The sequence below is a fragment of the Bufo bufo genome, chromosome 3 (assembly GCF_905171765.1).
Source record: "Bufo bufo chromosome 3, aBufBuf1.1, whole genome shotgun sequence".
Lineage (NCBI taxonomy): Eukaryota > Metazoa > Chordata > Amphibia > Anura > Bufonidae > Bufo > Bufo bufo.
The window spans coordinates 68,045,268-68,073,036 of record NC_053391.1 but is presented as its reverse complement, the minus strand read 5'-3'; the positions used below and the strand labels follow the sequence as shown (position 1 = coordinate 68,073,036).

Here is a 27,769-nt window from a genome sequence, read left to right as displayed (position 1 = left end):
TCCAGTATTGGCAAATCTGCCCTACAGTATGTGATTTGTTTTTACATTGGGATTCTAGTACATTATCTTAACATGTACCTGTCTACCCTCTCATATCTATCTATCTATCTATCTATCTATCTATCTATCTATCTATCTATCTATCTATCTATCTATCTATCAAATTAGCTTTATTGGTAGGACTAAACACATTTTTGCATTTCCAAAGCATTTGGGTAGAGTTGGGGGATGGGGACATATACAGGGTGGGGGTATAAGAGTCCATGGTATATCAGGCTCCTCTCAGTCTATGGCAGGCAGTAATATATTGTGCTGCTGTGGCCGCTGTGTTCTCCTCTTCCCCCAGCAGTATGGAGAGTCTCTCTTCCTCCTCCATTGAGATGAAGTCTGGGCAGAGATCAGACAGTCTCCTGAAGTGAGTCTCCCTCACTGCTGAGTATTTGGGGCACCACAGCAGGAAATGAGCCTCATCCTCCACGGCCTCCTGGTCGCACTGCTGGCACAGTCTGCTCTATCTATTATCTATCTATTATCTATCTATCTATCTATCTATCTATCTATCTATCTATCTATCTATCTATTATCTATCTATTATCTATCTATCTATCTTATATTTATCAATCTATCTGTCTATCTATCTATATTAGGCCTCTTTCACACTTGCGTTGTCCGGATCCGGCGTGTACTCCACTTGCCGGAATTACACGCCGGATCCGGAAAAACGCAAGTGTACTGAAAGCATTTGAAGACGGAACCGTCTTCCAAATGCGTTCAGTGTTACTATGGCACCCAGGACGCTATTAAAGTCCTGTTTGCCATAGTAGGAGCGGGGAGCGGGGGAGCGGTATACTTACAGTCCGTGCGGCTCCCGGGGCGCTCCAGAATGACGTCAGAGCGCCCCATGCGCATGGATGACGTGATCCATGTGATCACATGATCCATGCGCTTGGGGCGCCCTGACGTCACTCTGGAGCGCCCGGGGAGCCCCACGGACGGTAAGTATACTGCTCCCCGCTCCCCGCTACACTTTACCATGGCTGCCAGGACTTTAGCGTCTTGGCAGCCATGGAAACCATTCAGAAAAAGCTAAATGTCGGCTCCGGCAATGCGCCGAAACGACGTTTAGCTTAAGGCCGGATCCGGATCAATGCCTTTCAATGGGCATTAATTCCGGATCCGGCCTTGCGGCAAGTGTTCCGGATTTTTGGCCGGAGCAAAAAGCGCAGCATGCTGCGGTATTTTCTCCGGCCAAAAAACGTTCCGTTCCGGAACTGAAGACATCCTGATGCATCCTGAACGGATTTCTCTCCATTCAGAATGCATTAGGATAATCCTGATCAGGATTCTTCCGGCATAGAGCCCCGACGACGGAACTCTATGCCGGAAGACAAGAACGCAAGTGTGAAAGAGCCCTTATCTATGTTCGATCTATCTATCTATCTATCATTATGTATCAATCTATCTATCTATTTATTTATCTATCTATCTATTCTATGTAAATGACATTGATCAAAGTATAGTCTTCTTCTTAGCAGGCACATACACTGAGGATTATTAAGAAGTCTCGATCCTCTGTTATTCATGCTAATGTCTGGTAAATGCAGGCGGTGGTGCGTGTACTGTACTTCCATGCTAACAGTATATGTATCTAAGAACAAGCATCTGTCAGGTTGTCACTGAGAAGCTCACCGCTTACGGAAGTATTAAATAACAATTACCATAACTGGAGAAAGATGGATGACTGTGCCAGCTTCCTGATCAAAGGAATCCTGTCATCTGACAAAATGGAATTCTGCTTACCCGACTACTTCAGGTTGTCAAAAATAATGCTGCACATCTATAATAAGTGCACATTTAGGAAGGAGTGGATCAGCAAGTGAGCGATGCAGCTCTGGACCAGGACATACATGTGGCTGAGATGAAGCTCATTGTGACTCCTTTAGAATTATGATACGTGTTTGATATAATGTCCTAGGTTTGCTTGTAGTCCTATAGCCTCTATCATAATCTGACCTGACCTTGTGGATTTTGACTGTTGGGTATCCAAATCTATAAGCCTGGGCTTTTTTTTTTTTCTTTCTAGTTATTGAATGTTGTGTTCCTGATGGCATCAACCATAATCTTCCACACAAACACAAATGACCAGACAACTATTTTATTGCAAGAAGATTCAGCTCACTGGGAAATAATATTAGACTCAGAATGATCAAAAGGGGTCGTCTGGATAATATTGTTTTCCAAAGAGTGGCAGAAGGGCTTAAAAAATAAAACAACCCACACTGATACCCCTTTACTTCCGCTATGGCATTACCCAGGTTACCCTGTGAATCTCCACCTCCGGGTCCCTTTTGAAATGGGACTTCTCATCCAATTACCGGCCGTAGCGGTGATCTACCTCACCGGAATGTTCACATTTCATGTCAAGAGGAACCAGGAAGTAGATACAGATGGGAAACTGAGAAGCTTTAGAATGGAAGGGGAGGGGATGACTACAACTTTTTCTTCATTAGACAGGTTATTGGGCAGATGTCTTCAAGCGAAGAGCGGAAGAGACAGTAACAGATACTTCATGCTTGACTTGAGTTACTTGGGCAGGAATTATTCTAAACTGCCAAATCGAACATGCACAGTGGTGATTGAAAGTTTGTGAACCCTTCAGAATTGTCTATATTTCTGCATAAATTTGACCTAAAACTACATCAGTCCTAAAAACATAGAAAGAAAACCAAATCAAACAATTGAGTAAAATTGTTTCATTTGGTATTCCCAAATTTTCAAGCACCACTGCAGGTCTATTTTTGATTGGATCTGAAAAGGGTTTTCCAAGCCTTAAACACTTGATCGGTGGAGGTCCGTAAACCAGGATCCCCAGCCGATCAGCTGTTTGAGAAGGCACTGTCATTCCTGTGAGAGTGGTTCTGCTAGGTATTGAAGCTCAGCCCCATACACTTCAATGGGCCTGAGCTGTACCTAGGTCATGTGAACAATGAATGTGTTGTCTCCTGGCTTAGGGAAAGTTAAGAGAAGACCGTGGCGCTGCTACGAGCGCCGATGCCTTCTCAAACAGCTGATTGGCAGGGGTCCCGGGTGTTGGGCACCATCTGATCAGATACTGATTATATTTGTTATCAGTGCACACATTGGACATGTCTAATTAATCATGTGGGAACCATCACATAAGAAATAGATCCTAGTGTCAAGTGCTCCAAAGTTGCGTCCAAATGGAGTTGTCTTCTGCTCTTTTAGCATGTTAGATACTATTTTTTTTTTATCATAGCATATGTATACATTGAACTAAGAACCCAAAGCTAACTTACCTGAAGGCTTCAATGATATAAGATGTCACAGGCAGGGCTGCTGGAGTGCCCACTTGCCAAGACAAAGTAACACTATTCCTGCTGACGTCAGTAACTTGAGGCTTCGATGGTGACCCAGGTAAGTCATTTATATCCAAGTTCTTGCTTACGGTTGCTCCACCAGATTCTATGGTTAAGTAGAAAAATGTCAGACCCTCAATCCAAAATATAGTCAATGTACTCTATCACTGGAAACCAATATGGCAGCATGTTCATACCTGTCACTTCCAGAACAGAGCTCCATGTAGTTTCACCACTTGAACTTGTAGCAACACATGTGTAGGTGCCAGAATCAGTGGTCTGCAAAAAAGCAATACAATTATAAAAAAAAAAAATCTTTATACCAATCTCTTGTGGCTTGAGCATGCACTGTACTGCTCCATACAACTCTAGGTGACGTCCTGAACAGCCAACTGCTCTCATTTGGCTAATCTAGAGATTTATCTTTTGTCCCCCATGAAGGAGTATCTGTGTCTCTTCCTCCCCATGTAGCACACCGAGGGTACTTTCAGTAGGCACAACTGCACCCTCTTTTCTATAGTATATAGGCATCTGCAAAGCATTCTTAATAAAGAGGACATTTTATTAACAAAGACCCTCCAAACACTGCACGCTATCATACTTTTCATTTTTTTTTTGTGGTCAAAGAAGGACACTTATGGGTTATTGTAAGAAAGATACATATTTCATGTCTCTCTTTAGGTTTATAATAGATTACCTTTTTATGTAGATGTTATCACACAATCATTTCAATATAGAAAACGCAAAAGTCCAAATGAAACCAAATGATCTATAAAATAGGGTGTAGTATACAGATACATAGTATTGTGTTTGGGGACTAAATACCAAAAAGTGCTCTTTTTTAGCAACTAGCTTAAAGGGCATCTGTCAGCAGCTTTGTACATATGAAAATGACTGACCTTGTATGCACTCTTGGCCGCTGAAGGCATCTGTGTTGGTCCCATGTTCATATGTGCCCACATTGCTGAGAAAAATTATGTTTTAATACATGCAAATGAGCCTCTAGGAGCAACGGGAGCGTTATCATTACACACAGAGGCTCTGCTCTCTCTGCAACTGCTGCACTCTCTGCACTTTGATTGACACGGCCAATACGGTATAAGACCCTATGCTGGTGGTGAAACCGCCAAAGTTATGTAGAGGCATCAGCGGATCTACCACTGCTTCTAAATGTAAGACAGCTTCCTTGCTGTCTTACATTTAGGCTCCATTCAGATGTCCGTAACGTGTTTTGTGGATCCACGGATCCGCAAAACACGGACAGCGGCAATGTGCGTTCCGCATTTTGCAGACCGCACATTGCCAGCACTAATAGAATATGCAATTGCGGACAAGAATAGGACATGTTCTATTTTTTTCGGGAAAGGAATTGCGGACCCGGATGTGCGGGCACGCAATTCCGTGTCCGGGCAGCACATCGTGCTGCCCCATAGAAATGAATGGGTCCGCAATTCCGTTCCGCAAAATGCGGAAAGAAATTGCGGACGTGTGAATGGACCCTTAGACTATTTTCTGCGTCCAAACCAAGCTAAGAAAATGGTAAATGAGATGGGCCTATCCAACTGTCCAGGCATGGGATTCAGCTGGTTCCCTCGGGTTCTCCAGATCCGGTTGTTAAAATTACAGCCGGATCTGAGAACTTTGTTACTGGTTGAATCCCGATCCGGTGCTCTGGAGATGAGCGCTTTCATTCCATAGTTTAGCTTCATAGGCATTTTAAAAGTTGGGTGGTATGTGTGTGTAGCATATATATATGGTGTATTTATGTGTATGTGTGTTGCATATATATGGTGTATGTATATGTAAACATGTGTCGTGACGCCGCGTGTCCACCGTTGAGTAGGGAACCTGTTTTTAAAAATTTGAATCCCACCCCTGGGACCGTTCCCTTTCCACGCCACGCCCACTTTTTTAGACCTGGCGTGAGCAGGGAGAAGTTGCAGATTGCTGCGCAAAGGACAACAATCTGTGCCAGAAATAAGCCTAATATAGGTATATTTCTGTTTAATAAATGACCCCTTATATTCTTTAAATGAACCAGACTTTCCCTTTTTAGCATGGTTCTCCTTGAGCAAGGACACGAGCTACACCTCAGGAGCATACAGATAATTTTTAGTTAATCCACAGAGTGAGCAGAGAGTTTAGAGACAATCTTTACAAATCCCAGACTATCACTGTTATCTTGTTCATCATTTCAGTCAATTCAGGAGAATATTTAGTAGAGAAGTCGCACACATTCTCAGAGATGACTCGGGATCGCTGAGCTCCCACCTTGAAGGGTTGCTTTTCCGCAAACTCCTTGGGATTTTGCCTATTGAAGCGCACTGTTTAATCCAGCAGTACAATAAAAATGCATTAACCCTTGTGGTCAGTTCCTGCCTTCAGTATTGAGTGGGAGGCTAAATTGTTTACTCAAGGAGTGCTGACATTCATTTTTTTTTTATAAATTCCATTTTGTTCCAAGGAAGTTAATAATTAATTTATGGTCAGTGACAGACAGCGGCAGACATAAACTTCTGGGTATTTCATATTGTCACTACTGTATGACTGTGTTGCAGAAAGTGTCAGCACTGTTTGAACATAATATACAGTATATGAACAGATAACGGGAATATATATATATATATGTTTTTTTTTATTATTATTATTATTCTAAAGGTATAAGTATAAAAATTTAATTATTCATAAGATAAAACAATAATATTACAAAGCTCATCTTTTACTGTGAGGATATGCAGAGCAAAGTGAGGAGAGTCCTCCTGATTTTTGAGGGCATCTGGACACCCATCACTTTTGTCCATGTATGAGACAGGCCTTTTAAAAGGGTTTTCCTAGATATTCACATTGATGTTCTGTCCTCAGGATAGTTTATTAATATAAGATAGGTGTGGTCTCCCGGACACCCCGCAGATCAGCTATTTGAGGAAGTCATGGCCCTCACCCGAGCTCCTCCTCTCAGTTTACAAAGCACAGTGCCTTCCTTTGGATAGCGGCTGTGTTTGGTATCACCCCCATTCACCTGAATGTGTTATGGAATATTGAGACAAAATGGATACTTGCTTGGTGAGAACTATACTTTAGCTAAAATGGCGGCCAGGCACCCAGCCAACGCCTAGAACAAGAATCTTACTTTAATGCTTCATTATGTGCCTCAAGCCAGATTCTGTTCATCTCAAGCAAGCAGCTTCCCCCATCTGGAAGGGGGGATTGGGGAACTTCCTCTTTACATAGATGTGACCGAAAATACAGAGTATTTAGCAAATAGCAAAGATAGACGCCACCCTACCTCCCCCGCTTCTTCCTGTTCTATATTTGTTGCCCTATATAATGTCATCTGCTCCGCAATAAACTAGAGATCTTGCTTTGACGCCCAGCTGTGTGTGTCTCAGTTTGATCTTTCCGTGCACGTATTCATTTAACATTGATTTGGAGCAGTACATCAACCGAACTGGCACCTTGACCAGATCCAAAACAAATGTAACTGAGCCCTAACTAGGCCAGGTCACTGGCCTAGAAAATGACCGAAGCACTCATGGAGCACTGTGCCCTCTTCATACAGCTGATCGATGGGGGTGTCAGGAGTCTGACCCCTGCTGATCTCATATTGATGACTAGAGATGAGCGAATCAAAGTTGACAAAGTGGAATTTGATCCGAATTTTGGGAAAAATTTGATTTTCACTGAATCCAAATTTCCTCACACTTCATGGCAACTAATCAAATTTTTTCCTAAAATGGCTGCTGCACATGTTAGGACATGGAGTAAGGAACTCTAGGAACGAGGGATCACCCACAATGCCATGCATGCAGCCAATCAGCAGCCAGCCAGCCCTATGATGTCACAGTTCTATAAATAGCCTCGGCCATCTTGGATTCAGCCATTTTCCAGTGTACTTAGTGCAGGGAGAGATGTCAGCAGACTCTAGGGACAGTGTTAGAAAAAACTTTAAAAATTGTATTTTGCTTTATAGAAGTTTAGGGGAAGGATCGGGAGGAATCATTCCACAGTATTTAAGCAGAACAGGGTTCAGTAGGGGAGTTTACAGCCTGGGAAATAGGAATAATCCTATTACACCTTGCTGCACTGACTGCGGATCCAAATTGCCATTATACAGCTCTGTAATTCCAGCAAACCGTTCTTGTTATTGGGGTGCAAGTGCTGTGTGATACAGCCATTAACAGGGTTTATTACAAGGAAATATTTCTACGTCTTATTTGACCTTGCACGGTGCAGTTATATGTTCTAAAGCATTTTTTGGCTTGTATTAGTGGGAAAAAAGGACTTATTAGCCATTGTGTTGTGTGTTTTTTTTTAAATTTGGTGAACCGGCTGAATTGAATTTTTGAGAAATTCGCTCATCTCTATTGATGATCTATCTTGAGTATTGGCTATCGATATAAAAATCTCATAGAACCGCTTTAAGGGTCTACTAAAATTCTTTGTACAGTGATCTCAAATGGGAAAAATTAAAGGAGGTCCACTACAATTACCACTACAGATGTGTTTGGTTATGGATTCCAGTCTATCACTGTACAAATCCAAAAATTTATCACAACATGCTAGCAAAACCACTGGATGGCCATATACCGACACATATTGCATATCTCACATCTCTTGACAGAGTTCGGAAAATCGTGTTTTTCACGGTTGTCCATTTCACTCCACTTATCTCGGGACATGTTGAGCCAAGTAGGAAGGTAGGAATGGACACATCTGTAACCTCATGTTCCTCAACCAATGTTCACATTTATATGTGTTATTGACAATAGCAGCACTTTACTGTTATAAAACACACAGTATAAGTTTGGCTTTTAGATTTCTTAACATCTTTAACATCCATGACATTTGTGTGTTATTCTTACCTTTAGAGATTTAATCTGTAGTGATCCTTTATCAAGAATGAATAATCTTGTATCTCGTCCCATAAAATTTAATCCTTCCTTTAACCAGCTTATGACTGGCATGGGGTCGCCCGTTGCTTTGCATTTGAGCAATGCGGTCCCATCTACCGCCAATGTCTGGTTGGCTGGGCCTTGTAGTATTATCGGAGGTGGTCTGTCTGTTAAGACTGGAGATTAAGAAAATCATTAACATCCAAATATATTCAATATTATACAGCTGTAATATCTTTATATAAATATTCATACCAGCAGCTTACATGTGAAACCTCCTACAGGGGCAATCATCGTGGAGGGGCCCCTACTGGTGCCCATTCCTACTCTTACTCGTGCCCATTTCTGCTCTTTTTCTCAGCCTTCCTAGTCTAAGCCACTGGCTGGTTCCCTTCTCCGGTGTTGTGGACTCTGGAGCCTGTTTAGAGTCCATTGGGGTCCACTCTTGACACCATAACTGTCCCATCATATCGAACACTGTACTAATAGTATATAGCGGCACCAAAAATTTAGCATTTTCTCAAAAATGTCGAAAATATATCCATCCATGTAAAAGTAATGGGAAAATCCCTTTTTATGAATATTTTACATTACATTGTACCATTTATGTTAATTTTTTGAAGACATAAATTAGAAGTCTGATGCAGGCTATTAGGTTTATAACAATACCCTGGTCATTTGCATATTTCTGGATACCACATGTCATTTATTTTTATGGCCTAAATGGTTTGCATTAAATGAGTTGGATCAATAACAGATTAAAAGTCCTTTTTCAGCAGAAAGAAATCTCGGCTCTGATGGTGTTCAATGTGTGAGCCCAATACAGGTTTCCATGACATTGAGGTCAGGGGTTAAATGAACACTTAGAAGTTGCAGTGAGGTGTGAACATCCATACTGCCACCAAAACTCAGCCCTCATTCCAACAACCTTCAATTGTTTTATCGCCTTGATCCCAAGAATGTACTCCTGACAAAATCTATTTTCTACATTTACTCTATCGCACGGTGCAGTGGGAGTCAATATTAGTGCTCACTGTGGCTTCACTGATAAAAGCCCATTATAATAATCCAGTGGTCTACCCAATCAAATATGGTCTAAAGTCAACCAAATCTAAAAGTATTCGATCAAAAATATCATTTATACTCAACACCATGTGAAAAATATTGATTTGTTCTACAGTATATCCCTGGTTATTAAGCCAACCATATACATTCAATAGGGTCATCCAAATAATTGTTCGACCAACTGATTTCTCTCGCGACTCCAACCTACATACAGTTAGATCCATATATATTTGGACAGAGACAACATTTTTCAAATTTTTGTTCTGTACTTTACCACAATGGATTTTGAACAAAACAATTCAGATGCAGTTGAAGTTCAGACTTTCAGCTTTAATTCAGTGGGTTGAACAAAATAATTGCATAAAAATGTGAGGAACTAAAGCATTTTTTAAACTCAATCCCTTCATTTCAGGGGCTCAAAAGTAATTGGAGAAATTAAATAAATGTAAATAAAATGTTAATTTAGAATACTTGGTTGAAAACCTTTTGTTGGCAATGACTGCCTGAAGTCTTGAACTCATGGACCTCACAAGACGCTGTGTTTCCTCCTTTTTAATGCTCTGCCAGGCCTTTACTGCAGAGGTTTTCAGTTGCTGTTTGTTTGTGGGCCTTTCTGTCTGACGTTTAGTCTTTAACAAGTATTTCATGCTCTATTGGGTTCAGATCAGGTGAGTGGCTTGGCCATTCAAGAATATTCCACTTCTTTGTTTTATAAACTACTGGGTTGCTTTGGTCGGTGTTTCATAATACAGATGGACAATGATCCAAAACATAAAGCCAATCAGTTTGGCTGCATTTGGCTGGATTTGAACACACAGTATGTCTCGGAAAACCCCAGAATTCATCCAGCTGCTTCTGTCCTGTGCAACATCATCAATAAACACTAGGGACCCAGTGCCACTGGCAGCCATGCATGCCCGAACCATCACACTGCCTCCGCCGTGTTTTACAGATGATGTGGTATGCTTTGGATCATGAGCTGTGCCATGGCTTCACCATACTATTTTCTTTCCATCATTCTGGTAGAGGTCAATCTTGGTTTCATCTGTTCAAAGAATGTTCTTCTAGAAGTGTGCTAGTTTTTTAAGATTTTTTTTTTTTAGCAAAGTCCAATCTAGCCTTCTTATTCTTGAGGCTTATGAGTGGCTTGCACCGTGCAGTGAACCCTCTGTTTTTACTTTCATGCAGTCTTCTCTTTATGGTAGATTTGGATATTGATATGCCTATATTCTGGAGAGTTGTTCACTTGGCCGTTGTGAAGGGGTTTCTCTTCACCATGGTAATTATTCTGCGATCATCCACCACTGTTGTCCTCTGTGGGCGTCCAGGTCTTTTTACAGTGTTGAGGTCACCAGTGCTTTCTTTCTTTCTCAGGATGTAACAAACTTTAGATTTTGCCACTCATAATAGACTAGCAATTTCTTGTATGTTTTTTTTTTTCTGCTTTCGCAGATGAAGGATGGCTTGTTTCACCTGCATGGAGAGCTTCTTTGACGGCATGATTACTTATCAACAAAATCTTCAAAATGCAAGCACCACACCTCAAATCAACTCCAGGCCTTTTATGTGCTTAATTAAGAATGAAATAATGAAGGAATTACCCACACATGCCCATGAAACAGCCTTTGAGCAAATTGTCCAATTACTTTTGGTCCCTTTAAAAACAGGGTGCCCCATGTAAAGGAGCTGAAACTCCTAAACCCTTCATCCAATTTTTGTCACGGCTGAGGATGGGGAAAACCCTCAGCCGTGCGATGAGCAGAAGATGTTGGTCGCTGCTAGGCCAGGACAGGAATCAGGGAGCAGGTCACCTCCTATCACATCCCTAAATCTGACCCTGTCTCCTAGCCGTATGAGCCGACCCTGATGATAGGAGGGCTCATACTCTGGAACCTAAGATTCCTACTAGCCCTCCGGGTGGCCCTGGAATAGGAGCAGAGTTAGATGACCTGTTCCTTCTAGACACGGAGCAACAGGAGTCTCACTGGCCAGGCTGCAAAGGTAAGGGGAACAAATACAGCATATGGCAATGGCAGGTAAATGCAACTAGTACAACACCTACCTGCCACAGACACACAGCCTGGAACCCATGTACAAGTGCTGCTGTCTACAACAATACAAACGGACACAGCACACACCACACATCACACAGGAACCCAGGAAACCATAGCTGCAATAAACATAAAGAGACCAAAGAAACATCTTCATCACATCATACATAAACTTATGACCACAAGGGTGGCCCTTACTGGCAGATGGTATATAACCAGGAGGATGACTCCAGCTAACCATGGCTGAAGTACCCCTCAGACTTCTGGCTTCCAGCAGAAGCTAAATAACCCCAAGTGGCCACACCCACACACAGACACACACAGTGTTCACACACAAAGAAGGGAGTTAACCCTTCCTACACCAGGCAAGGGAAGACTGCCACTTAAAGGGGAAGTGTACAATCCACTATCACACTGCAGCTGTTACCGCAGGCAACGACATGCGTGGCAACCATGTCCTGGGAAACAGTCAGAAGGCCGAGACACTGCCACCACATGTACACTACACCACACGTTGCCACGGGCAGCCACAAGTGAAGGGATGAGTCACAGTGCACACATACATAAACCTCGTGCACACCAGACAGGGAAAGTGCATACAAACACACACACATAGCCAGAGGCAACCGCACGCATCAACAGCGAGACGCCTAGCAACCAGCTCAGGCTGCTACACTGCCAATAAACACCTGTTGTCCGCGGCAACCGCACTTGAGGCGAGCTACTAACAGCCCCCAGCTGCGGTTGACAAAACACCCAGACCGCGGGCAACTGCATGCGGCTCCCAAGGAGTCATGACCATGAACATGGGCGTGACAATTTTAATGTGGATACCCCCAAATGAAAGCTAAAAGTCTGGACTTTATGTCCATGTCCATTATATAGCTATAACTTGAATATGTTTTAGTAAACAGGTAATATCAGTGTCAGTGTCCAAATATATATGGATATGTATTCCATTCAGCCAAGCTTGTATGTGTTGTCATGGAGGGGGGACACTGCCAGACCTTCTCTTCTCCAACATCATCCGTTGGGGGAAGGTGGAGAGCTCCATATAAACAATAGAGTCTTAGCCGAACTCCCAGTGGGTTCGCCCAACAATACAGTGAAGCCTACAGAGCCTTTAAAACAATATTCATAGGACTATCAGGGGTGTAACATGTATCTCTGATCCCCAACTCCAAATCTGTAGAAGGCCCCCACCTAATATGCGCGATTTATAACACTGCTGTCTTCTTATGTGGTAGATGGGACTTTTATCATGCATCAGGACAACTGCTACCTCTACACCTTCTATACTTATGTACTTATGCCCCTGATTATAAAGTACATTTAACGGTTATCCAATGAATCCTATAGGGGGTACTATATCTCCTTATAGAGAGCACTTTAATCGGCATGAGGAGTCTTATAAGCCATACATGCTCCACTGGAATTCTAGGAAGAAAGGGGGCAAATGAGGTCATAACAAGCTCTGCCTCCAATGCTCCCGGATGTAAGGCAGCTATCCTATAAATCAATGCTCAACCTTTTAAACAGGCCTTCAGACATGACTTGGATAATAATTAAGCCAGTACCTCATCTGCAGATAGTTCTGGACTGATGAGGGGCAATCACCCCGAAACAGCTGTCTGCAGATGAGGCGCTGGCTTAATTATTATCCAAGTCATGTCTTGAGACCTATTTAAAAGGTCGAACATTGATTTATAGGATAGCTACCTTACATCTGGTGGCATCAGAGGCAGATTGTGCTATGAGCTCATTTACATACCTTCTTTCCAATTAATTTTATTAGCAATTAAAGGGGTTATCTGAGTTATTTATAGTGATGAAATGAATGTGACGGCTTAGGTGTAATTACGTCTGCTCACCGCGGATGTGACGGCGAGCAGGAAAACAATGAAGAGAAGGCAGCGCTGGCACAGCACTCGCCTTCTCTTCAAACAGCTAATTGGTGGGGGTCCCATGTGGTGGACCCCACTAATCAGATACTGATGACCTATTCTGAGGATATATATAGGAAAATATTTCGGAAAACCCCTTTAAGTCTAACACTTCTGTCTTGAAGTCGTACTCCACTTTCTACACCGTCCCTTTACTGGAGGAAAATGAAAACAATTTTTGAGATTTTTCAAAAAGTTGCGAGTTGATAAATCTGAATTATAAAATATACTCGCTGTCCAAATTGGGAGTGAGTGGTGTAAAAATGCTAAATATCACAAACTTTTTGTGCAAATCAGCCCAAAAAGTTGCAAAGTCCTATTTGAAGCCAGAATTGTGGAGCTGAGGGCTTGATTAATTCCTACTATGTTTTTTATATTATATGCTTTTGGATCTTGATACTTTTACTCCATCACTTTTAGGGCTCATGCACACGAACAAATTTTGTTTCCATGTCCGTTACTTTTTTTGTGCGGCCCAGATGCGGAACCATTCTTTTCAGTGGGGCCACAAAAAAACTGACATTCCGTGTCCGTATGTCCGTTCCGCGAAAGAATAGAACATGTCCTATTCTTGTCTGCATTATGGACAAGAAAAGGACTGTTTTATCAGGGGCCAGCTGTTCCGTTTCCGCAAAATACGGAATGCACACGGACGTCATCCGTATTTTTTGCAGATCTGTGTTTTGCGGATCGCGTGCACCAGCCCTTAAGCCGACATTGTTCTAATGGATTGGTGGCCTGCCCAAACGAGACAAATTCCACCATACGCTGTGCACAACGTTTTATTATGAGCTGCAAACTTTGATTAACCATGCACTCTGTCCAACGATCATTTTGAATATTATACGACATACCCTACCAGGATAGGATGAATGCAAATCCGCAAAATGTAATCCGTTTTGTCTATGAATAATTCTGCTAATAAACAGTCGTTCTGGCCGGACCATAAATATACATAATGCACCATTTTAACTAGTTAAACAATGCAGAGCCATTAACCGGCCGGTAGATAAAAACAAAAAATAAAAATAAGATGCATTACGAGCGCTCGATGGATATTTATGCAAATATCATTGCGGGTAATTACGGTAAATGTAATCGTTCGGCTTTTTGAATACTTTAAAAGTTAAGGGAAGCATGAAAAACGGCATAAATTAAACGCCCCTGCCTGACGTTGAAAATCCCGCAGTGATATAATCTCGGCTGAATTGCAGTCATGGGTGCATTGTTACAGATGCACTGCATCCTTTTACTAGCTGCACAAAAGAATTTCTCATCACGGGTCTCCTTGAACCCAGCTTGGTCCTTGCAGTAAATCTACGCCGTACCAGCAGGTGCTGCCATTAACAGAATGGTCTGGGAGCCAATGTTTATCTCCTGTGTTTGTTCCAATCACAGCTCCTGCCCCCAGTCACCTCCTTGCCACAGACAGATATTGAAAAATATTGTCGTCCTGTTAATTGAGAAGACCTTTTAATCTGAGCGGTAATTCCGATTGCAAGAAAAATGCATCATTTTGTCAGAGAGCGCAGAAGCAATTAGAGCATCTGTTAGTAAAATGCAAACATCAGGACGGAGGAAGGTAATTCTCTGCGGATGTGCTATGATATACATGAACACTGCCCCGAAATGTAGTCTTAGGCCTCATGCACACGACCGTAACCGTTTTGCAGTCCGCAATTCGCAGATCCCGACTCGAGTGCATGGCGCCAGCTCTTTTTATAACTCCTGTAGAAATGTCCCATCCTTATCTGTGAGAATAGGACATGTCCGCGGGGCCACGGAATGGACATATGGATGTAGACAGGTGAGTTGTTCGCATCTTTTGCAGCCTCAAAATGGATGGGTCTTATTCCGCTCCGCAATGATTTCAGATGGGGTGCGGACCAAACATACGGCCGTCTGTATGTCTGTTTTGGTAAATGGTTGCATTTCCCATGAAATAACAATATTTGAGCATCTTTTCCTAAACCAGTAGCATGAGCCATTCCGTTGTTATTCCTCTCAGAAGATGATGTGTAAATTGACAACTGGATGTTACTCCCTGTGAGGGAAGGGGGTCCCTAGACGGTCTGACATGATAGCAGTGACTGGGTGGCAAGAGACTCCTTAGAGACTCGCCCCCTAACTGGTAACTTCCAGTTTTTAAGTTATTCACAAACTTCTAACTGGAATAATAGAGGAACAGCACAATGCAGAAGTCTATGAAAATATGTTTCATAATGTTTCTATGAAAAGATGTTCCAGGCTTGTAAATTTCCTGGAGAATACAATTAGTTACTAAAACAGACATGTCAGGAGTGATGATAAGGTCGTTTTTAATAAAAATTTACAATTTAAAGGGTGCACAGAGTGGCTTGGGCCCGCCCTCAGTGCACTTAACAAATTACCTTTAAAGTGTTTCACATTTTAACATATACTATACCAAAGAACCATAGAAGAGTTGTATGCGAAGAGAAAAATGTCTTCTTTGTGCCACTCTTGTCAATGGGTTGTGTAAAAAATAAATAAAATGGAGCTCAGGTTCTTTCAAATGATTCGTGTCTGAGCCGCAATGTCAGACGCAGCGTAAAGATACAGGTGGCGCTGTTTGGGGAGGGGTGCCATTGTTTTCTAATATTGACCAAACCTTTCAATTTATGTCATGACTAGAGATGAGTGAAGTATGCAACAATTCGATTTGTCTGCCTCGTCGAATTTTACAAAAAAATCAGCTTTGTAGCGAATTACTTCGTCACGTAGCGCATTTCTTTTAAGTAGTGGGTGCAATGACAGGGAGCGGCATCTGATATAAATAACAGCGTGTCAAATTTAAAAGAAAAAAAAAAATCATACTTACTTCATCCATTTGCTTGTGACAGCCGCTGCCATCCTGGTTGAAGAACTGGCGCAAAATCTCACGTGGCCCTTGATGACGTCATGACGCTACCCGGCGTGGTGATGTCATACGTCACTGCGCACAGGATTTCGTGCAAGATCTTCAAGCAAGATGGCGGCAGCCGACCCGTCACAAGCAAAGTATTATTTTTTATTTTTTTACACTATTTCAGATAAAATCGATTCGCTACCACGAAGCATGAGTAAATTCGGCTTTGTGGCGAATTGAATTTATCCTGAAATTCGGATCACTTCGATTCGCTCAACACTAGTTATGGCATTATGATTAGTCGGGGTCTGACCTCTAGAACCCCTGACAATTCAAGTGGATGTGGCTGGAAGCATTAGTGTAATAGGAACATAGAGAAACCATACATCTTAAAGGGGTTGTCCTAGTGTTTAATACTGATGATCTAGCCTCAGGATAGGTCACCAGTATGTGATCGGTGGAGGTCCGACTCCTGGGACCCCTGCAGATCATCTCACCAAGCACAGCTCCGTACATTGTATAGTGGCTGTGCTTGGTAATGCAGCTCACCCTCATTCACTTGTATGGGACTGAGAAGTGCCCACGCCATGTGACCAACTGACCACAATGCTCACGGAGCGCCACCGTCTTTCCAAACAGCTGATTGGTGGTGTCATCAGATACTGATGACCTGTCCTGAGGAAACACTTGGATAACCCCTTTAATTACCATAGCAGCACCTTCATATTAAGGATTATCAGGGTCCTGGTTCACACCGACCCACAAGTGAGGACCAATGGTATCACCTAAAATTGTGCACAAAATATACCCCTTTAATAGATAAAATGCATAAAACATTATATAGCACCCCTTCTGGTCAAAGTAGGTATCACACTCACACATAAGCCTACTATTATAGCAATATTGCTGATGTATAGTCTTGTGTACACGCAGTCTTACCCTTCGGGCCTCGATGCGCTAAGCTGACTAATTCAACAGGGAGGAAAAAAGAAGGCATGACACTTTGCCATGGGCCACAAAGGCCTAGAGAATAAGGCACCTATTCCAGAGACCAATTTCCTAGCACTTATCAAATGGAGAGTCAAGAAAAAGGGGAGGAAGGTAGGGGGATATCAAGGTTCAAAGGGTTCGGACGAGATATAGAGAATGTGAAGAAAACAATTTAAAAAACGTGGGGAAAAAGTATCTTTAAAATAAAAGAACATTACCAACCGTGAATTTATAGACTAAGATTTAAGAAAACCCCCAAAATTATATAAACCAAATAAGTGTTATATAGGAAGATCAAACGCCTGTTTGAAAAGTAAGGTTTTCAGTGCACGTCTGAATGAGAGAAGACTGGGAATCATTTTCAGGGCCAGAGGTAAGTGGTTCCAAAATCTGGCCCCTTGAGCCGAAAAAGGATCTACCTCCACTTCTGATCTTGTTAACTTGCGGGATGTTAAAATTCGCAGAGTTACTAGACCTCAATGTCCTCAACGGGGCGTACCTGGTGAATTTACGTCACAGGTACAAGGGCCCCACACCATGGAATACCCTATGCATGAAGCATCCAATCTTGAACATCACCCGTTGTTGGACGGGGAGCCAGTGCAAGGCATTAAGAGAGGGAGTGATATGCTCTCGGCGGGCAACACCCGTTAGGAGCCTTGCTGAGGCATTCTGCACAAGTTGAAGTCTATGCAAGTTCTTCTTAGGGAGTCCTATGTACAAGGCATTACAATAGTCCAACCGACTGCTGACCAAGCTTGTCCTGAGCGGGAATTCGATGTATTTTAAAATCCTCCCCAGAATTTTCAGCTGGTAGTGGCAGGTACTAACCACCTGATTTATCTGAGGGGCCAGGGTTAATCTGGAGTCCAAGACCACTCCCAAGACCCTGACCTGGGTGGCTGTCTCAGGGACAGGTCCAGAAGACAATGGCTATTGGGGTGCTGAGGGTGTAATTTTGTGGTCACTGAATGTAATACATTCAGTTTTGGTGCCATTTAGCTTTAGATAATTGGCACTCATCCAGTGATCGATCTCCAAGAGACATCCGGCCAGATCGACTTGATCAACTGTTCCTTTGGCAAGCCTAAAGTACAGTTGTGTATCATCCGCATAAACATGAAACTGAAGATTGTGGCTCCTGATGATGTCGGCCAATGGTCTCAGATAGATGTTGAACAAACTGGGGATAGTGCCGAGCCTTGTGGTACTCCACAGGACAGTGAGAGATCCGTTGAGTGAAATACCTCCAGCTTCACTCGTTGTACCCTGTCCTGGAGAAATGAGACCATCCATGCCAAGGTCTTTCCATCTAATCACTTTCAACCAGTTCAATAACACTTGATGGTCAATAGTGTCAAAAGCAGATGATAGGTCCAGAAGGACTAGGACCATGGAGTCGTTCTGGTCTAATGCCATCAGTAGATCATCCTGGACATTGACCAGAGCGGTCTCAGTACCCCTTCCGGGTCGGAATCCCGACTGGAAGTCGTCAAGAATGTGATTGGCCTCCAGATATCCCTGCAGTTGTGCAACAACCTCCCTCTCGCCTATCTTTGCAACGAACGGCAGTCCCGAAATTAGTCTAAGGTTACTCAGATCGGTCACAAATAGCTCCGGTTTCTTAGGCAGAGGTGTTACCACTGCCTGCTTCAGAATAGCTGGCACCTGACCGCTGGAAAAGGAACTATTTATAATGTCTCGAATGTATGGTGCTATTGCAACCGCGGCGGACTTCACCACGGCCGCCGGGCATGGGTCTAGAGGCGAGGAGGAGGATCTAAGAGCTCCAATGATTTCAAGCGTTCTCTCCTCAGAGATGGGCTGAAATTCTGTGAAGGAATAGGGTAAGGTTGAAAATGAAGAAGAAGGTGTCTCGTCCGTCCTATGAACCGTTGGGATATTGTCCCTAAGTTTCTGAATTTTTTCAGCAAAGTAGTCGGCCATTTGCTGGCACAGTGCTTGAGAGTGCTCCGTCGTTGCAATCTTACATCTAGGATTGGCTAGTTCTTTAGCCACTTTGAAAAGTTATCTGGAGTTGTTAGCCGCATTGCCTATTTTATTTGAGTAGTATGTTCTTTTGGTATTTTTAATATTATCTCTGTACTTTATCATACTTATTTTGTATTTAATTTTGGTGTCTTCTATGGGATTTTTTTTCCAGGCCCTTTCAAGGGCTCTGGTAGTCTTTTTATCCTCTCTTAATTCAGCAGTGAACCAAGGCGGGTTTTTATTAGGGGGACGAGGTTGCTGTTTATGTTTCATAGGTACTAAGGTGTTTAGTGTAGCCTCTATGTGATCATTAAAAGCTGTTAATCATTAAAAGCATATTTACTGTAAAATTGTTGTAAATATACTATTCATATCCTAAAATGTTTCTTACTCCATAAGACACTCAACTTCCAAGCCTTCCTTGCACTCGTCCAAATGCACATTCGTAGAAAATAATCTATTATGTGGACTTTAATAGCAGAGTTGGAACAGAAATTTGACATTAATTATCAAAACAAGACCCCAAATGTTAAGGGACAGTACGCCGACACGGTTTAATCTGTTCTGTATATAATGTGCAGTCACCATATCATTTCCAGCAGAGATGGCAGAAATGGACATACTGCACTCGATGAGATTTCTTTTTCTTACAGGTCACGGACGCTCACAGATTGACAGCAACCATGTAAACTCACCGTCAGTCACTTCCAGCTGGGCTTTTGCCAATATGCTTCCAGCTACTGTCAAAGCCTGGCAAATGTAGTAGCCGGCATCTGAACGCTGGATGTTGGCGATGGTTAGGTCTCCAGTTGGGGACACTGAATATCTACTGTTGGCTTGTGGTTGATTTGGGAAAAGCAGATTCTATGGAAAATCACAGAAAAACAAAGGGAGAATTATCCAAGTGTATAAAACAATGTCAGCTCATTTAATACTTCAGACTGTAAATTTAATTGAAAACATCAATATTTGTGGGAAAGTAATAATTTGTGTAACATTTGCAAGCATCTGCTGCTCTCCAATTGTTCTCATAAGATGAAACATATGTTTATTTGGAGAGAAGACAATTTTACTATTTCTTGGTTCATTTATTGATCAAGGGAAAATGTTTCATATTAACTGCTCAATTTGAATTCATTATCTTAGTTTAGTTCATTTATTTGCAGCACAAGGAGTTTAGTATCTATCTGTCTATCTATCTATCTATCTATCTGTCTGTCTGTCTGTCTGTCTGTCTATCTGTCTGTCTGTCTGTCTCTCATTATCTATGTATCTGTCCATCCGTCAGTCTATCTATCAATTATCTATCTATCTATCTATCTATCTATCTATCTATCTATCTAGAAAAGTAAAGAAAAGAAGAAGCACTCAAGAAAGTATGCGGGTGCAAAAAATCCTCCTTATCAGACCAGTGACCAAGGTCCAAGTTGTGGATACAAGGCAAAAAATGAAGGCAGCACTCCAAATAGTGAAGAAAGTGGAAGGTTTATTCACCCAACCAGCAGCAACGTTTCAGCTCTCTCTATGGAGCCTTTGTCCAGCTGGACAAAGGCTCCATAGAGAGAGCTGAAACGTTGCTGCTGGTTGGGTGAATAAGCCTTCCACTTTCTTCACTATTTGGAGTGCTGCCTTCATTTTTTGCCTTGTATCTTTCTATCTATCAATTATCTATCTATCTATCTATCTATCTATCTATCTATCTATTATCTATCTGTCTATCTATCTATCTATCTATCTATCTATCCAGGGCCGGTGCTATAATAAGGCAGACCAAGCGGCTGCCTTAGGGCGCAGAGACGGGGGGGAAAGAAATATATATTTTTTTTAATACTCTGCATTTTTTAGCGAATACTAATGAAGCGCTTCCATTTTGGAATCGCTTCATTAGTACCGGAGGACCGGGAAGCGTTGAAGGATCTGTTCTCACCGCTTCCTGGCCCTTCGCTCGGCTGTCTGCTGTGCAGGGCTGCGCACCATGTGACACCTCACTGTGCGCAGTCTTCACAGCTGACAGCCGAGAACCAGGAAGGAGAGTGAGGAGCGGCGGCGTCCAGGAGCAGGAGAGGTAAGTAATTTTTTTTAATTTTATTTGCGCTGATGGCTGACATGGGGGGGCATGATTGATGGCAGGCATGATTGATGGCAGGCATGATGGCTGACATGGGGGCATGATGGCTAAAATGGGGGCATGATGGCTGACATGAGGGCATGATGGCTAAAATGGGGGCATGATGGCTGACATGAGGGCATGATGGCTGACATTGGGGGCTGATCTGAGGCATTGGAGGTCTGATCTGAGGTCTGATTAACATTGGGGGGGTCTGATTGCTGGTCTGACTTCAGGTGTAATGGAAAATATTTTTTTCTTATTATCCTCCTCTAAAACCTAGGTGCGTCTTATTGGCCAGTGCGTCTTAGAGGGTGAAAAATACGGTCCTCAAACCAGCGATTGTCTGAAGCAGATAGAAGATACCAGGACTACACAGAGGAGAAGCCAGCTGCTGCAGACAGGACCAGGGCCAGGTGAGCTGCGAGGGGGGGGGAGGGGGGCGCCAAAATGTAGCTTCGCTTGTGTTGGCAAAAATCCTTGCCCCGGCCCCGTTTTTTTTCTCATATCTAATTCCTTACCATTCCTCTCTCCCTCCTATCCTTCCTCCTTCCTTCCTTTTCGTCCTTCATTCTTCCTTCTCTCCCTCCATTTCTCCTTCTTTACCTTCCTCCTTTCTGTCTATCAATGTAATTCCTATGCCTTATCTATATCATCTCCCTTCCTCCTCTTCCTCTCTCCCATCCTCATCCCATCCTCTATTCCTCCATATCTATCTCCTATCTATCTATCTATCTATCTATCTATCCATCTATCTACACCACCATATCCATGGTTTGCATATCAGGCAGAGATGAGTTCCGACTATCCTGCAACATTTACATGCAAGTCAGAAAAAAAAAAAGTGTGATAAAAGCAAAAAATTATTAGAACATCCAGCCGTAAATTACTTCTTTATACAACGATGATTAACTGAAATAATGATTAACCTAAATAAGTGACTATTTCCTCATAAGAGTAATTATTTTATACATTCATTAAATTATAAGAGCACTTTATGGAATGTTACCAAACAGACCACATATTGCATATAAACTCATTCAGTGGTCTGCAAGTTTTGAAATATAAATTGCAGGCAACAGGCTAACATGATATGATAGGAGTTGTAGTTGCACAGAGGATGGGGATCCAGCTGTAATGTAAAAAAACCAGTATGTACCGAACTTTAAACAATCAAATAAGAGTTTCATGTGTTACCATAAGGCCATGTACACACAGCAGACTCATGTGAGCTGTATGGCAGCACAAGGAGTCCCTGCATCAGCACCCTGAATTAAGATGACCAAATCAATTTAGAATTCTATAAAATAAAATAATTAAAAGAGAGAAGCACATAATACTCATGTTACAAGAGACATGAAAACCAGTTTTCTTTCAAAAAGACAGATAAAAGGAAATTGGGTGCCCCACACCAGCAGAAGTAATATAGCTATCTAAAATCCCTGCTTAGCCAGAATGTAAATCATAACTTTGTTAATAGCTAAGTCAGCCTCCCATCTACAAATACAGTAGCTCTTTCTGGGTGATTTCCCTTTATCAGAGCAAAAAAGAGAAAACTGGCTTAGCTAGCTGAGAGGCTTTTGTTGGGGTCTACTCTTTCCCATTAGTATTATTGTATGCCAGACAACACTGGCCTGAGTTCATGCTGGGTTCATGCATATCTTTCCAGAAACCCAAAGATATACTAATTGCGCTTTCCTTCCAAAAGGAAAAGAAAGTAAACCTCTCTGATGTCAGAAGAAGTAACTTGCTAAATTTTTATTTCCAAAAACCCAGAACAGTGTTGCTGGCCTACAATACTTTTCACGCATATCTAGGCGCTCGTCCATAAATGAGAAACAAGGTATTCCCCCAGATCCAAAATAAGGCCTCTCAGCTTATTCGGATTTTCTCTTATTGGGAAAATGCAATTTCTGCTGCTCTGAAAGAGTATTTGCAGATAAGATGCTGACTTACATATTGGCAAAAGTACCCTAACAGCCAATTTAAAAGCCAAGCATTGACTTTGGATAGCTGGCGTATGTTACATCTGCTGGTCTAAGACACTCTTTTTTCTTGTCCTTTTAATAAAAAGGACTACATTGTACGTCTCTTTTAACACGAGCATTACGGGTTGGTCTCACTCTGTCATTCATGTAGAATTGATATATGTCCGAATCAAAATAACAAAAAAATCCTGGCGAACTGGAACTGAAATGAAATTCAAGAAATTCGTTCATCTCTACCCTTAATGTTATTGTTTGGTCCTCCGTGCAGCCAACAATAGAGCAGGTTTTTATTCCTGCAGTTCTATGGACGCTGTATCACAGCTCAATATAATTCTGAGCTTACAGAAAGCCCCAATACAACCACGTTCATGAGGCCTAATGGGCGTGCTAAATAAATAGAGAATTTCTCTTTCATTTCCCCAAAAATTGATAATGAAATTAAATTGTGGCCAAATAGTTCATTCGCCCCTTACAATGAATCACTGTTATATAAGACCAATAGACGAGTATAACATTGAGTATTAACACCATTCAATTAAGCTAAATGGCTTTAATCCTCCAAATAATGTGATAGGTTAATTAGACGATCTTCTCCTTATAATAAAGTGATGGATGTCCACTTTACAAGATTCACGTGTGCCACTATAAAGCCACTTAGCATAAACATTAGCCCATGCTGCCGAATGGAAGCTGACTCTGCATAGCTTATTGTTATCCCGGGATCCGCTCTGACTTCCCCAATCCCCATTAATACAGAATTATGGAACTCACTGGAGATGGTAACTCAGTTATAGTTTTCCATTGAAGGCTGGAGAGCAGTAAGTAAAGGAGGAGGAGGAACCTTTGGTAAAGCTAGATGGATATAATACGGCATTGCTTACTGCAGCTTAACCCCATTTACTTCAAGGAGACTGAGTGGCAATATCAACTGCATCCCAGGAGTGAGGTTGGAGATGTTTGTGGAAAAGAAGCAGACCTCATTTATCTGATCACAGGTGACCCCTTTAAATTGTGATGTCATAATATAATTAGGGATTAGCGAATCGACTTCGGATAAAACATCCAAACTCGATTCGCATGAAACTTCGTTCTAATACTGTACAGAGCAGGAGCTCCGTACAGTATTAGAATGTATCGGCTCCGATGAGCAGAAGTTATTACTTCGCAAAGTCTCGCGAAACTTCATAAATTAATTTGTACTGTAAAAAAACATTTCCCGAACTCGGGTTCGGTTCCAATTGGAGCTTCTGCTCCGTACAGTATTAGAACGAAGTTTTATGCAAATCAACTTCGGATGTTTCATCCGAAGTCGATTCGCTCATCCCTAAATATAATGTTAGTCATAGAAGTGACCCAATAATAACCTATAGGCCTAGAAATAATTTAAAGACTATAGACTGCTGTAAAAGTCAATGGTGCTGCTGGGAAGGGCAAAGGAAGAATGGCTGCTAGGAACTAAGGGGCCTCTTATCTTGGGAAAGAAAATGAGATAATCAGCTACATTTCAATCAATTTTCCCTTTAAGTCAGACAGTGGCCAAAGCTGGCCCTGGCAATTTCCATGTTAACTATGAACAGTGGCCCCGGAGAGCTTTGTTTGGGGAATATACCCCTACATAATGGGCTTTTGGCTCCCTCCATGGTTTCCTCCCATGCGAGCACAGACTTCCCTTGTTTATTTACCTGCTTGCCGTTGACAGCGCAGCGGTGAGCAGTGTAATTACAAACCGTCCCATTCATTTCAGTAGGACGGCTTGTTCCTATTCAAGTGTATAGGAAGGAGCCGTCCCATTGAAATGAATGGGACGGTTTAGGTGTAATTACACCGGCTCACCGCTGCGCTGTCAACAAACAAGGGAAGGCTCTTCAACTAGCTGATCGGCGGGGGCGCTGGGTGTCGGACCCCCATCGATCTGATATTAATGACCTACCCTGAGGATAGGTCATCAATAGCAAAGTCCCAGAAAATGCCTTTAACTGGCTTTTAGAGTCTTCCACTATCTAGTTCATATTGCCTCTTTAGAAAGACAATCCTTCATTTTTCCCTACACCAGAGCCGTTACATTGTTCGTCAGGATGGGTTATCATCAGTCAATGACAATCAGCAGTATCATATTGATTTTTGGGGATTTTGATAAAAGATCACATTGCCCTAAATGTTTACGGGAGGTAGTATTTAAAAATGTGTGATAAACTACCCTGTCCTATCATGATCCAGGGGCCATTCTTTATTTCCTTTCAATTGATATTTATTTATTTATTTATTTGAAATGATACAATGTGTCTGTGTTTGCAAAATAGAAAAATGCAAATAGTGAGTAAATCAGGTACATTATAGAAAATAACAAGAGGAATCTAAAATTCGATGAGAATATTAACTTATAATTATTAGTTGAAAACACACATTTAATAAAAACAGCAGCAATTGGGAGGAGAGCCTGAGGAGGAGTGAGTGGATAAGAGGGAGCAAGACAGAGCACCAAGTAGTCGCTTGGCTTCTGGCTTTATTCAAACAAGTTTGGTGATGTCTTCTAGGTTTTTAGTCAGCATTATCATACTATCAACAGCAAGAATATAACAGTATGCATTGTTATTGGTAGGGATAAGCGAACTTGTGTTATCAAGTTTGGAGTACAAGGTTCGGGTTATCTAAGAATTCCGTTATGGATTCCGCTATCCCAGACCATAACTTATGGTCTGGGGTAGCGGAATCCTTAACAGAATTCTTAGATAATCCAAACCTTGTACGTCAAGCTTGAAAACACAAGTTTGCTCAACACTAGTTATTACTATTAAGTCGGAACCCTGAAGTCAATGGGATGTATCAATGTCTGTTTGGATCTTTTGGAAATGCACTGAGACATGAATCTATTACAAAAGCAAACCGTCGACAAGGCTATGGCCAAAGGAGCTGGCGTAGATTTAGGTTGGCGGTGGATGTACCTAAGTTATGTAGAGGCCGGCAACTTTACATAACTTAGGCGCATCATTCGCCAGCGCAAGGGGTATTAAGACCGGCATCTAAAATGCTGGTCTAATAAATTAAACCATACATGTTTTTATTGTGCAACAAAATAAAGAACAGGCAAAGCCAATTTAAAATGGACTTCTGTTCCACTGTGTCTGACTGCACTTCATCCCATTGAGCCTACCTTTACAGAACTAATTCTATATATATATATATATATATATATATATATATATATATTCAAGCAGCCATTCCAAGTCCACAAGATGAGTCCTTTACCTGACTTCCTTCCTTCTGCCAGAAAACAGCAGGTTGAGGATTTCCTTTAGTTTCACAAGGGAATGTCACCGTCCGTCCTTGAGCTACGATCTGGTCGCGCGGTCTCACCACAAATTGAGGAGGAGCTGGAAATATACAAAAAGTTCCAGTTGGGATATCTTGACTTCAAGTTGCAAATTTACACCATGTAATTAAGTGTACATAAATACAATGTTTACTGCTAGTCTCAAACTTCTATGGTCTCTTGAGGAGACTGCAAGAGCTGGCAAAGGGACTATTATAGGCTAGCCATTGCTCCCTGGGAAAAAGGTATAGGCAAATCAGCTCTTGGAAGAGAAATAATCTGCACTGAACTCTATTGATGTTTTAATTGTCTAGCTACTGAAATTTACAGTACTTTGTCCAGCCCTGTAAAAGTATGCCCTTTGTCGACCAAAATGGTGAAAAGCTATGTCTATTGTGAATGAAAAAGGCTCTCTTTCCATCAGACATAGTAGAGCTGAGTTTGTCACTTGACACTACTCATAATGTACTCACTCATGCAGGTAAACACAAAATTTGAAAAAATGCATTCCCAAAGAGTTATTTGACAAGTTCAGCCCTGCTATATCTGTACTGTGCATATTATTTTCAGTACATCAACGTGGTATTGATTTTTTTTTTTGTCCATAATGTATTGACAGTTTGAACATTAATATACACCCCCCCCAAATGGGACTCTCACCCCACCATAGGTCTATGAATGCACCACTGGACAAATTACCTTTCATCTTTTCATATCACTGCTTCCTTGCTACAATCAGTTAGCACAGACTTCAATCAATGTCATGCATAAGCACTGTTATGCTAATATCAGCATTGGAGGGCGAGTGGGACGATATGGAAATCAGCATGTAGAACATGAATGCAAAGCACAGGCCATGTGTAAGGTGGGCTTTCAAATGTGCGGATGAAAGACCTCAAGGTTAATCACCTCATTTTTAGAGCTGGTACAATGGCGCTCTCAGACCGGATAAAATACGAGATAATGAAGAAGCATTTAGAAGTATTAGACTAAAGTAGTGGAATGCAAATGGACTCTTTTTTTTTGCCCTTGCACTATGTTGTTTAGCTAACTTTATACAGTACTTTATGCTGTTTTCATGACCTTAAAGGACAGATGTGAAAAAAAGGGATTTTATGTGAGACCATCACAGGCTTTGTGCTTGAAAAATAGATGCCACTGGCAATAGATAACATTAAGCAACCTCAG

At 41.9% G+C, this 27,769-nt stretch overlaps 1 protein-coding gene across 1 annotated transcript in view; it reads right to left on the bottom strand.

The window, feature by feature from the left end:
* ROBO2 (roundabout guidance receptor 2) overlaps window positions 1-27,769 on the bottom strand; it is a 457,929-nt gene that overhangs the window by 96,269 nt on the left and 333,891 nt on the right. Inside the window, 5 exon segments of the mRNA XM_040423235.1 lie at window positions 3,318-3,483; window positions 3,575-3,656; window positions 8,240-8,445; window positions 19,872-20,040; window positions 26,518-26,642. Coding sequence (XP_040279169.1) covers window positions 3,318-3,483; window positions 3,575-3,656; window positions 8,240-8,445; window positions 19,872-20,040; window positions 26,518-26,642 — 748 coding nt within the window.